We start from the raw sequence: 12,587 nt of genomic DNA, 5'->3' as shown, positions 1-12,587 counted from the left end.
GGCCAGTCAGCCTGTCTCGTTTCATTTGCTCTCAACCTTGTCCAAAGTGCAAGAGCCATAAATGAGAGATAAATAACACATGGAAAACGAATGCTGAAAACTGTGGTTCGTTCTCTCAGTTTTCCTGCATTAAGAATAAAAGACATCAGAGGACTTCCCCGAGGGGCTAAGACTTCACCTTTTGATGCAGGAGGCACGGGTTCAATCCCTAATTGAGGAACTAAGATCCCACATGCCATGAGATAATGGTGCTAGAAAACAATCTGAACACCTCTGTGCAAAAGGGCAGTGACAACAACTGATCATACTTTGCACCATATACAAGAGATTAACTCAGAAATGGATCACAGACCTAAATGTAAAAACGAAAAAGGAATTTTTAAAAAAGAAAAAGCCAAACGATTAAAAAAATAATAATAAGTGAATAAATAAAAGATGCCGGGACTTCCCTGGTGGTCCAGTGGTAGCAGCTCTCTGCTCCCACTGTAGGAGGCACAGGTTCAATCCCTGGTTGGGGAACTAAGATCCCACAAGCCGTGGGGTGCGATCGAAAAAAAAAAGTCTTAATCTATTATTTCTTCTCCTCCTCCATCTCACCTCTCTGACCATCATGACACAGACAACCTGATTACCTGCAAGTATTACCAGAGTAGGTCCCACGACCCTTGCCAGTCCTGGCTGAGGCCCCGTGTCGGGGAGCTCTGTGACGGGCGGGGGTGGGGTGGGCGGAGGAGGGGGGAGTGTGCATGGGTGGGTGATGCAGTCTCAAAGGCGATGATTAGGGACACAGACTTTCCCTTCAATGGCTCTTCAAACTGTGGGTTACAATCCAATCAGTGAGTTGCGAATCAGCTGAGTAAGTTATGATGCATATTAAAAATAAAATAGAAAATGTCAACACATTTTTGCATCACGTTGCATGTGGTAAGGATAAGCATTATTGTTTTTAAGAGGCTCTTGTTTGACTTTATGTCTACACACATACACACCTGGGTAGTCATGTAAATTTCTGCCTGTGGGACGCAGCAGAAAATGTTCAAGCAAGTCTGCTGGAAGATGTCAAAAGATTTTGAAGTTTGAGAAGGACGGAACAAATGCATGGCCACTAGGGGGCAGCCTCTCTCCTTTCGTTGCCACTGAGACGTTTCAGAAAAGCTCACTGTCCACAAGTGACTTTCCTCCTCCCCTTGCTCTGGCCGTGGGAGCCGACTACCAGCTGTGGTGGCCTCTTGTGGCTGAGGGCACGTCACCCCATCCTGTCCATCTGAGTTCCCGTCCCCGAGCCTGTGGTCAGTCGAGCGGAACCCGTACTGAGGCACGTATATATGTCACCTTGCCCTCTTGGGGGTGCTCATCTTGGCCGCCCCTGCCACATTTGGCCTGGGCACCTGCCTTGCACACAGCCAATGTGGTTTTCTGTCCCTAATGTCCTCAAGGACATGAGCAAGGCTCACTCCACTTCAGAAGCAAGCAAGAATGAACTGGTGACCACAGGCAAGGACGCTGAGGAAGTCTCCAGCAAGGTGGTCCAGGGTCCACGCCTGCCTGGACGAGAGGTCACAGTGGGGCTCTCTCCAGCTCAGTATCTGCAGCTGCAATCTACAGTATTTTCCTGTCACAAATCAAAATGCCTCAGCCACTTGCTTCTTTAACTTCAATCCTGCCAACTGCCTGAGGAGCAGACTCTTGGACGCTCAGGTTGTCTGAGGAAGGCATGGAGCCTAGAGAGCCTGCTGGCCTGCGTGTCTGGTGACAGCCTTCCTCAGAGGGCCCCATCCAGCCCTCCGCCAGGCCAGGCCAGCAGCTAGGAGTGCCGCTCTGCCTGTTACACGGGGCCTCCTGTGAACTGGAGAGGTCTCTGCTTTACGACTGGTCTGCCCAGTACAGTACAGTACCACTGGCCTCAAGTGGCTGCTTAAATTCATCAGAATTAAAACAAAACTCAAAGCTTGGCTCCATGGTTTCAGTGGCCACACGCCAAGTGCCTGATGCCTACACTCGCCTGTTGGACAGGTGGACACAGGGCACGCCCAGCATTCCAGAAGGCTCTGCTGAACAGCTCAGGTCTGGAAGGAGAGGCTAAGCCACACGGTGGGCCACATTCACTGCGGGGCTCGCGTGCATCTTTTTACTTGACTTTTAAATTCTTACCAGTTTTTCTTTTGGTTTTGGCTTCCTTTTTGCCGAAAAACCAAGTGACGAACGGCACTTCTGGTTTTGATGTCTGATTACTTGGTAACTATGCAGACCCACATCCCTGTCCTCACCACTGGCCCGCCGCCTGCTGTCCTCTGGGCAGGCTGCTTTTCTAAGGGTCTTTCCACTCATCTTCCACAGCCCCCACCACCCACCACCGCCTGGCAGTTACTCCTCTCCCAGCAGCCACTGCCCCATCCCTGGTGCCAGGGCTGCTGCCGGAACCAGGGCTCTGGCTCCAGAATGTCAGGCGTTCAGAAAAAGGGAATGGGTCAAGAGTTTGACCCCAAGAGAGCCTGCGGTGGACACAGCTGCCACGGCCCTTTTATTCTTCCCTGATTCTGTTCAGGAACTGTTTGCATGTTCTGGGGGAAAACCCAAGACATATGACTGGGTACTTGCCGTCAAGAAGTTCACTTTTGTTTCAAAGAAAAGCAACCGACACTCCAAATTGGAAGACAACAGAAATAAAATTCTGGCCCTCAAACTGGGAGGGGCTCTAATTTAGTTGTGACTTTTCCACTGGAGAACTCTCCACTGGAGAATGCTTATGACAAGTACAGTCATGCTGTCTCTGAGATACACATCTCTCTTCCCTCCCACACATGGACGCGGTCACGGAGGGCACTGGGCTGTTTCTCCCCAGGGAGGACACGCTGAGGGGGACAAGCACAGCCAAGTCAGTGTGTTTGACCAGGTTCAGGCCCTTCTGTCATCACCCTGTGAACTGGGCCTAAGTGACACGGTTGGCTTGTCGCTGGGAGGAACTCATCTCTCAAAGCTCAAAGACTCCAAAATGTGAGGCTGGCTCCCCGTGAAGGGATGTCTTGTTGAGAGAGACAAGTCCTTCAGGATTTGGTTCAGCCTGTTCCTGGTGACCCGAGCCATGAGAAGCAGGGCGGTGAGCACCACCCGAGTGGAGTGGGTTTAGGAGGCAGGGCGACATCAGGCCCTCTGGCAGACCCATCTCTAGAGGCCATCTGGCCCACTGGCCTGCCGATGATAGACGCCCGGGCTTGCATCCTGGCAGTGGCAGTTATTGGCTGTGAGTCTCTGTGAGGGTTATTCTCTGGCTATGGTCCTCTGTATTCCCATCTATAAAATGGGATAATACCTACTTGCAGGGTTGCTACGGGGATCAGGGCTGTCATGTATGTTGGAGGTGCACACACACAGAACCCAGGCCATACCATCAACTTTGCATTGGTCCAGACCCAAACTCCTCCAAAGGAACATACAACTAGTGGATGAAATAATCTTAGGGTATAAAGGCCACCATCTTCAGTGCACTGCCAGACCTGCGCATGGCTCCCCTTCGGTTACAAATTAAAACCCTCTCAGATCCTGGTAAAGGGTAAGACCCCAGCCAGGATGCGGGGGTTGTGCAGCATCGGAGCCACTGCTTTGTCTCTTTGACCCCCAAATTACACATGTGCAGGCTGGGTCATGTGGATTCTGACCTGCAAGATGGGGAAGGGCTGGGTCTCCTATCACCAACTGAGGACTCTTCACAACTACTCAACGGAAACCTGGACCACATCAGAGACAACGGCAGACCTTGCTGCTGTGAGCAACCTCATCTGATCAACAAACTGAAAGGGCAGCTCTACCGGTGAGTCATTTATCTTTTTCTTTATAGTTAAAAGAGGGGCTAGCTCCACATTTTGGGGGGATTCTCCGAGTCCTGCCTGCAGCACGGTACAGTCAAGTGCCCGGGTTTTCAAGCTCAACTGCTCTTGGCTCAAACTCCAGCTCAGCCACTTGCTGCCACAGGGCTAGAGTAGAGGACTGTGACTTAATCTGTTTCTGTAAGATGATGCTGGTAACATGATGTGCCTACAGTGTGGGAGACCCAGGTTCATTCCCTGGGTCAGGAAGATCCTCTGGAGAAGGAAATGGCTATCCACTCCAGTCCTCTTGCCTGGAGAATCCCATGGACAGAGGAGCCTGGTGGGCTACAGTCTAGGGGGTCACAAAGAGTTGGACATGACTGAGCAACTAAACTAAAAACTTAACACGCTGCTGACAGGAACGGTACAATCACGCCTCCCCAGGAGATAAAGGGAGGCTAGCTACCCGTGTTTGTTCACTGACTAATCTCTTTTCCCTTTTTTTTTTTGTTTCTTTCCCATTTTATAGGACCGTTGTTAGCTTATGGTCTACTTTCTTTTCTCCATGTACATCAATACACAACTGTAACAGCTTTTGAAAATACAGAAAATTTTAAATGAGGAAGGGAAATAAGTCACTACTAATTCTACAAGTCAGGGGTGAACTGCTGATGAAATGTAATTTTTGTTCGTTTTAAAAAAAATTTTGTCAAAACCATAGAGCTAATCGTAGGTTCTTAAACAAGGTCCATAGAGTATGGAACAGAGGGATTTAGAGTTCATGAATCCCCGGAATTGCAGGCATGTATGTACATCATCACTGAGGGAAACGATGTGCAGCTTTTAGGAGACTCTCAAAGCGGTTTCTTATCAAAGAAGGTTGAGATCATGATCAATTTCACATTCACTTTGTCATTTGTTCGTTGTAATAGTAACAGCCAAATAGTATTTCGCATATCTACTTTGTGCTTACATTGTTTTGAGCAATTTAAATGTATTTTGGAGGGGGCAGAAATTGGGAGACTGGGACTGACATATACACACTACTATATAGCTGTATAGTGCAGGGAATTCTAGTCAATACCCTGTAATGGCCTATATGGGGAAAGAATCTAAAAAAAAAGAGTGGACATATGTGTATGTGTAACTGACTCCCTTTGCTGTACAGCCGAGACTAACGCAACACAGTAAACCAACCGTGCTCCAATAAAACACTGTTTAATGCACTGCATTTTCCAAAGTCAAGGGTGCTTCCTGAACGTTTCAATCATATTCTATTTTATGCTGAGATTATATTTTCTTTATTCATTATCAAATATTTACTATTTCCAAAGTTGGATATATTATTATTGTTTTAAATTTTCACAAATCAACCTAGGACTTTGGTTAGAGAAAATACAGAAATGAGTGCTTTTAACATTTCTAGAAGAGAAAGTAATTTTTAATACTCTATCTGCACACAACCATGCAGTCCCAATCTGTTAAATACTGTTTAAGTTTACCAACTGTTACAGATGGATCTGCACGGGTCCTCTGAGGAAACTGCAATGCCAGTGTACTGCATTTTTCAAGGGAAGAGTAAGTCCAGCAATAATGCAGATGTGACATTACCTTCAATGTCATGTTCTAAATGATGAATGGTTTTGCCCCCATGTGAAGCAGTAACACAGACACATCATTGTTGGACCCACTTGACCTACAGCCCAGAGACGGTGGGGCACAATGCCTCTGGGCCGGCCTTTCACTCTTTGAGCCAACGGTTGTGGTCCAGGAGGAGGGGCTTAGCACTAAGCAGTCCTAGCCCAAAGGCAAGGTCCTTTCTTGGAGCAGGAGGGTGCTTTGACTCCACGAACAACCAAGGTGGTAGCGCTAAGGTGGACATCCCTTCTAGTCAGGACCCAGCATGGGGAAAAGTCGAGTCTCTGAGGAGACCAAAAGGAGAAATCATCTCTCTTGCACCCTCTTATCTGGCTGGTTGATATTCTGCCTTTGCTGGATGAAGGCCTGTTCTTCTTAAAGCTCTCCTTGAGGTGCCAGTGGGTTATGGCACCAGTCACTGCACGAGCCCCTGCATGCTGAGTGTCTGCAGGTCACTGACCTGACCCCCCAAGGCTGATGCTGCCAAAGCTGCCCCTGCTCCCACACCAGACTACGTCACCCCTGGGGCTGCTCTGTGGTCCCCAGCGGGGACACAGGGCCCAGAGCAGGGTCACAGGGGGTGATAATCTTGAAGGGCTAGGACCCCCAGGCAAGAAAGACAGCTATTTCATCTCTGCTATAAGCAGCCCCACTGCAAGGCTGGCCATCGGCCCTGTTTGTGGCTGCCCATCCCCCTGACATCCCATTTCCATCAGCTCTTCCGTTTGTTAAAGGAGACCCCTCAGCTCTACACTGTTGGTTGTAAAAGCTAGAGCAATGTTCCCTTCTCAGGTACTCTACCATGAAGAGATTCCTGAAGACCAGAGGCCCTAAGGGTGGAATATCATACACAGACAAGGAGGGGGAAGGCTGGGGTTGGTCGTGAGGAGAACCGCCCAGTTCCCTGGGCAGGAAGCCACTCAGCCGAAGCACTGGGCAGCCTGGGCTCTTCCCCGACCTGTCTCCCCATCACAGGAAGATGAGGCAGGATGAACAGGCCACCTGGGGCAGGAAGGACCAAACTCCTCTCGGTTTCCAGGCCCATCAAGGTGGACCCCCCTCTAAGGGGGATATTGCCATGGCTTTCACAATTCCAGGTCCAGGGGTCAACCTCACAAAACATGGGGCACAGGCTGTATAGGTACCTGCTGTGAGGCCCAGGCAGATGAAGACAGCCTCCCCAGTGAAGACCAGTGCAGTCCTTCCGAAAGGACACGCTCCCCATTTCACCATGTGATGACCTCTGCTTCCAAGGCCATTCAGCACAGGATTTTCTGGAATGTGGGTGGGGTCCTGAGAACTTTATTGCAAGTTAAGGGTCCCTGGCTGAGCAGTTTCCTCCCAGAACAGGCTGTCCCCAGTATCCTGGGCTGTTACCCAGCAGAACAGTGGGAGCGTTTAGAAGCTGACTATTCGCCCCCTACATGTGGGCAACAGGGCAGTGGGAAGACAGAAGGGGGCTTCCTAGGAGGCACTAGTGGTAAAGAGCCCGTCTGCTAATGCAGGAGACTTAAGAGATGCAGGTTCGATCTCCAGGTGGGGAAGATCCCCTGGAGAAGGAAATGGCAACCCACTCTAGTATTCTTGCCTAGAGAATCCCACGGACAGAGGAGCCTGGTGGGCTACAGTCCACAGGGTTGCAAAGTGTCGGACATGACTGAAGTGACTTAGCACACATACACGCACATTTGCGCCCTGAATGTGGGCAGTGGGACAGTGGGAAGACAGGAGGGGTCACCCTCAACCCAAATGCATGTAATTCCTGTGGTCTGACTCCCAGGGGTCCAGCAGAACAGACGACATGGCCGAGTATAACTACGAAGACCTCGGGTTCTTCAATGGTTCCAACGACAGCAGCCAGGGGCACCAAGACTTCCTGCGGTTCAGCAAGCTCTTCCTGCCGTGCATGTACGTGGTGGTGTTCACCTGTGGCCTGGTGGGAAACTCCTTGGTGCTGGTCATCTACATCTTCTACCAGAAGCTGAAGAGCCTGACAGACGTGTTCCTGATGAACCTGCCCCTGGCTGATCTGGTGTTCGTCTGCACTCTGCCCTTCTGGGCCTACGCAGGCATCCACGAGTGGGTCTTTGGCAACGTCATGTGCAAAGCCCTGCTGGGCATCTACACGCTGAACTTCTACACGTCCATGCTCGTCCTCACCTGCATCACCATGGACCGCTTCGTCGCGGTGGTGCGGGCCACCAAGGCCTACAACCAGCAGGCCAAGCGCATGGCCTGGGGTAAGGCCATCTGCTCGTCCATCTGGGTGGTTTCCCTGCTGGTTTCCTTGCCGCAGATCATCTATGGCAATGTCCTTTACCACGACAAGCCCTTCTGCGGTTATCACGAGGCGATTTCCACCATGGTGCTGGCCATCCAGATGACCCTGGGGTTCTTCCTGCCACTGCTTGCCATGATTGTCTGCTACTCAGTCATCATCAAGACCCTGCTTCAGGCTCGAGGCTTCCGGAAGCACAAGTCTCTGAAGATCATCTTCCTGGTGGTGGCGGTATTCCTGCTGACCCAGACGCCCTTCAACCTCGTGAAGCTCATCCGCAGCACGAGCTGGGAGTACCACACCATGACCAGCTTCGACTACGCCATTATGGTGACAGAGGCCATTGCCTACCTGCGTGCCTGCCTTAATCCTGTGCTCTATGCCTTTGTTGGCCTCAAGTTTCGGAAGAATTTCTGGAAGCTCGTGAAAGACGCAGGCTGCCTCCCTTACCTGGGTGTCTCAGGCCAACACATGTGTTCGGAGGACACTTCCAGGAGTGCTTCAGCGTCTCACAACGTGGAGGCCACCAGCATGTTCCACCTGTAGGGCTCGGGGAGGCTCCCGGACGTCACGGGAGCACGGCTGTGTCTTCCGGATGAGGCAGGCTTTGTGTATAGCGCGTGCGTTCTCACGGAGAGGTTACCCAACACCGCAGCTGGGGCGGGCTGCTGCTTCTCAGGCATGAACAGATCTGCTTTTTCACAGCCTAGCCTAAGCTCAAAGGGGAGTCTGAAAGCTGCCCGGGCTTTCCTTCCTCCACCCCAACAATACTGATGCCAGGAAATGACATGTGATTCTCAAGACCCCAGGTTCTCCTTCACTGAGAATGGGACTGGGACAGAGTTGATGAGGGGGACATGGCCAACAAAGGTTTTGAAGGCAGGTAAGAGTCTGGGTTTCCAAGTTCCGAAAACTTTTCTGACGGCTGGTAAGCAGGGGACATTAGAGCAGCCATGAAAACCAGTGCTGATCTTGGTGTCTTAGGCCTTCATCACCAGGTGCCTGATAGAAATGAGTTTAGGTTCTGTCACATCTTTCATTTTGTTTTTATAGAAATAGATGGTTAATCCTGCTATCTTTGCTTGATCCTGGAAGGACTAGCACCAGGAAACACGAATGGGCTAAAGCAAAACAGGGTTGGCTGAAGATTCCAGTGGGCCACAGAAGGCTAGAAAAGTGTGCAAAGCTGGGTGCAGACTGTCAGGAGTCTAAGCAGCACTTCTGAAATGGATCCTCAGTGGGTTTGCTCTTAAAATCTGAATTATTCAATGCCTCACATACAAATCATGTATAAATGTGTATGTTATACACATACATGCATATCAAATAGCATATGATTTTTATGACTGAGAAATAAAACTTTTAAAATGTCTCCAAACTACTTTTACTCTCAGACACATTCTACCTTAAAGCGGTATTCCTGAATAAAACCAAGGTGATCACTCGTGGGCTCAGGGAACAGGAAATAAGTCTACGACTATCATCTTTGAGGGCACTGGTCTATCGATATACCAATGGTAACAAACCAGCTTCTTCACTGCGGCTTCTAACCTCCTGCCCAGAACGAGAGGAGCACGTCTTACCTCTGAAGTGTGGTCACGGGATGAGACGGAGTTTTAAATGTCAGTCACTGGTTTGTGTACGTTTATTGTACCCCAGCACCTGCTCAACAGGCTTAAAGTGGCCTTTTTGACTCACATGTTGCAAAACCACTCACTGGAACATGGAGAATACTTTGAGAACAGCTAGAGAGAGACCTTGGGGAGGGGGTCAGAACAGGCTGAACAGTGAGGTTTTGAGCCTTGGGGAGACCTGAGTCAAGGGCTGCTAAGACCAGCTGCATGCTGCTCAGTCACTTCAGTGGTGTCTGACTCCTTGCAACCCCATGGACCAGGGCCCGCCAGGCTCCTCTGTCCATGGGAACTTCCCGCAAGAATACTAGAGGGGGTTACCATGCCTTTCTCCGGGAGATCTTCCTGACCCAGGGATCGAACTTGTGTCTCCTGCATTGATGGGTAGATTCAATTCTTTACCGCTGAGCCACCGGGTTAAGACCAGTTGGTAATGCCTTAGCCACCTCCACTTTGGGGCAGCGTGCACCCTAACAGTGTTGCCTCTTAGGCCGGGCATGCGGAGGGCTGGAGAGGACACACAGCAAACACTTGGCACTCTTTGCATTTGGGGAGGAAGGGCCCCCCAGATGGTGGCAGTGCCTTGGTGAGGTGTGGGAGGGTTGGCTTCGTGCCTTGCAGAGGTGCTGGGCATGGCCCAGCTGTGTAAAGGCTGGGCTTGCAGGGCCCACAGGGCCCCACCAACTGTTTGATAAACACGCTAAATACACCCATGGGGAGAGCTGCTTTACAGAGAGCGCAGGAGAGCAGAGAGCTCTGCTCAGGCCACAGAGACCATCTAGTGCTCCATAAACACCAAAAGCTGACCTTTTCACTGTGACAAGGCTGACCTTTAACCTGTTTATGTTGGCTTCAGAGAGGTGGGTGTTGGTCACCCTCCTCTGTGCGGTCACCTTAATGCTGAGCACTTATGCTAGAGAGGCCATGAGCCCCTGGCCTCCCCAATAATACCCCCAGAACAAGAAGCAGAGGCCCTAACTGGGAAGGAATGGGTGAAGTGCCTGGCCCAGTTTAGGGCCTCTGACCACACAGAGGAAAGCAGTGTGGTGTGAGGAGAAAGGCAGGGCTCTGGGGTGACTCAGATCCTGCTTTGAGTATAGCTTCATGTCTGTGCACCCCAGGACAAGGCAGGCGCACCCCCCTGCCCAAGCCTGTTTCACCACCCGTACCCCTGGCTGATGACGCCCTCCGTCCAGGAGCACTGGGAGGCGGTGACCACACACTCGGAGCCATGTTGGGGGCAGTTGCTCAGGCAACGGAGGGCAGCTGCTGGGACTGCTGGGTCCTCTGGGTCCTCCCCTCCTGGGTGCCAGCCTGGCTGAGTCAAACAAGACCAGTCCCCTCAGGCCACGTGCCACCCCAGGCCTGTTATGTGCCCTCTGTCCAGGCTCCCCGCAAAAAGGTTCTGCACTAGCCCTTCCACAGCTGAGGAATACCTGCCTGCCTGTCCTGAGGAAAAGCATGGCCGCTCCATCTTTTCCCGCTTCTCTGCCTCCCCAGGCACTGCTTGGGCCCACACTCTGGCCTTACCTGCTGCCCTGGGGAGCAGCGATCATTTCCCCAACCCCCTCCTGGGCAGCATACCCTGGCACAGCCCATGCAGCTTCCTGAGGGTTTTCACTCTGCACTTGTCCACAGGACAGCCCCGTGGAGCACAGGCTCCCTGTCTCAGAGCCGCCCTTCCCCTCCCTGCAGCGCTCGCCTCTACTCACACCCATGGCTTGACCTAAGGGGCCTGGGGTGCAACTGGCAGGAGGAGGTCGGGTGGGCTGTGGCTGCCTTGGGTGAGGCCTCAGGGTCTCCCCCTCCACTGAGTTCCCTGCACTTGCAGCCCAGGGGCAGGGCAGGGCCACATGATCCGAGATGCGGAGAACACAGGCTGACCCTGATTCCAGGGGCTACTTGGAGCCCGAAGCCCAGCGGGCATCCTGCAATGAGGAAATGGTGCTGCGGGACAGAAAAAACAGAAGCTGCCTGTCCTGGAGGGGCAGAGGTGGAGTGGAGAGCACCGGAGACAGGGCGCTGGCTCCCCTTATCCTCTTGGGGCAGCGCCCCTTCCACGCACCACTCCTTCGTGGCCCACGGTACCCAATGCCCTTTGTTAGGAGGTTTGGTACTACCCCATTTTCCAGATGAGGAAACAGTTCAGAGAGATAACTACCTCACAAAGCACACACAGCAGAGCTGGGGCTAAAACCCTGGTGAAAAATCTCTTTTCTTCCCTCAAATGTTGGCTAAGATAGACCAGGGAACCTGACAACTCTGTACTCATCTGAAGACGGAGATGCCAGGTTAACCCAGGTGCAGAAAGGCTTTTTGGAAAAAGTCAGCTTTCATTCCAATCCCAAAGAAGGTCAATGCCAAAGATGTTCAAACTACCACACAATTGCACTCATTTCACATACTAGCAAGGTAATGCTCAAAATCCTTCAAGCCAGGCTTCAACAGTATGTGAACTGAGAACTTCCAGATGTGCAAGATGGATTTAGAAAAGGCAGAAGAACCAGAGATCAAATTGCCAACATCCATTGGATCATCAAAAAAGCAAGAGAGTTCCAAAAAACACCTACTTCTGCTTCATTGACTATGCTAAAGCCTCTGACTGTGTGGATGAAAACAAATGGTGGGAAATTCTTAAAGAGATGAGAATACCACACCACTTTACTTGCCTCCTGAGAAAACTGTATGGAGGTCAAGAAGCAACAGTTAGAACTGGACATGGAACAACTGACTGATTCAAACTGGGAAAAGAGTACATTAAGGCTGTATATTGTCATCCTGCTTATTTAACTTCTATGCAGAGTACATCATGTGAAATACTGGGCTGGATGAAGCACAAGCTTGAATTGAGATTGCCAGGAGAAATATCAATAACCTTAGATATGCAGATGACACCACCCTAATGGCAAAAAAGTTAAGAGGAACTAAAGAGCCTCTTGATGACAGTGAAAGAGGCGAGTGAAAAAGCTGGCTTAAAACTCCACATTCAAAAAACGAAGATCATGGCATCCAGTCCCATCACTTCCTGGCAAATAGATGGGGAAAAAATGGAAGCAGTGACAGACTTCATTTTCTTGGGCTCCAAAAACACTGCAGATGGTGACTGCAGCCATGAAGTTAAAAGATGCTTGCTCCTTGGAAGAAAAGCTATGACAAACCTAGATAGTGTATTAAAAAGCAGAGACATTACTTTGCCAACAAAGGTCCATACAGTCAAAGCTATGGTTTTTCTGG

At 50.8% G+C, this 12,587-nt stretch overlaps 2 protein-coding genes across 9 annotated transcripts in view; one reads left to right on the top strand and one right to left on the bottom strand.

Moving 5' to 3' along the window:
• The window catches only part of FYCO1 (FYVE and coiled-coil domain autophagy adaptor 1), a 79,991-nt gene that overhangs the window by 24,427 nt on the left and 42,977 nt on the right, over positions 1-12,587 (bottom strand). The window lies entirely within an intron of this gene.
• CXCR6 (C-X-C motif chemokine receptor 6) lies at positions 3,672-8,870 on the top strand. Of its 3 annotated transcripts, XM_025272673.2 has the most exons (3): positions 3,725-3,808; positions 4,336-4,484; positions 7,225-8,870. In XM_025272673.2, exon 3 carries the CDS (start codon positions 7,246-7,248, stop codon positions 8,266-8,268), a length of 1,023 nt encoding a protein of 340 aa, XP_025128458.1. In that variant the 5' UTR covers positions 3,725-3,808; positions 4,336-4,484; positions 7,225-7,245; the 3' UTR covers positions 8,269-8,870. The 3 variants fall into 3 exon arrangements, with proteins under 3 accessions (XP_006077576.1, XP_025128458.1, XP_025128459.1); XM_006077514.3 differs by lacking the exon at positions 4,336-4,484 and having other exon boundaries at positions 3,672-3,808; XM_025272674.2 differs by lacking the exons at positions 3,725-3,808; positions 4,336-4,484 and adding an exon at positions 5,309-5,384.

This window comes from Bubalus bubalis, chromosome 21 (assembly GCF_019923935.1).
Source record: "Bubalus bubalis isolate 160015118507 breed Murrah chromosome 21, NDDB_SH_1, whole genome shotgun sequence".
Taxonomy (NCBI): domain Eukaryota; kingdom Metazoa; phylum Chordata; class Mammalia; order Artiodactyla; family Bovidae; genus Bubalus; species Bubalus bubalis.
Note: the sequence above shows the minus strand (reverse complement) of the source record. Positions and strands in the feature narration are given on the sequence as shown.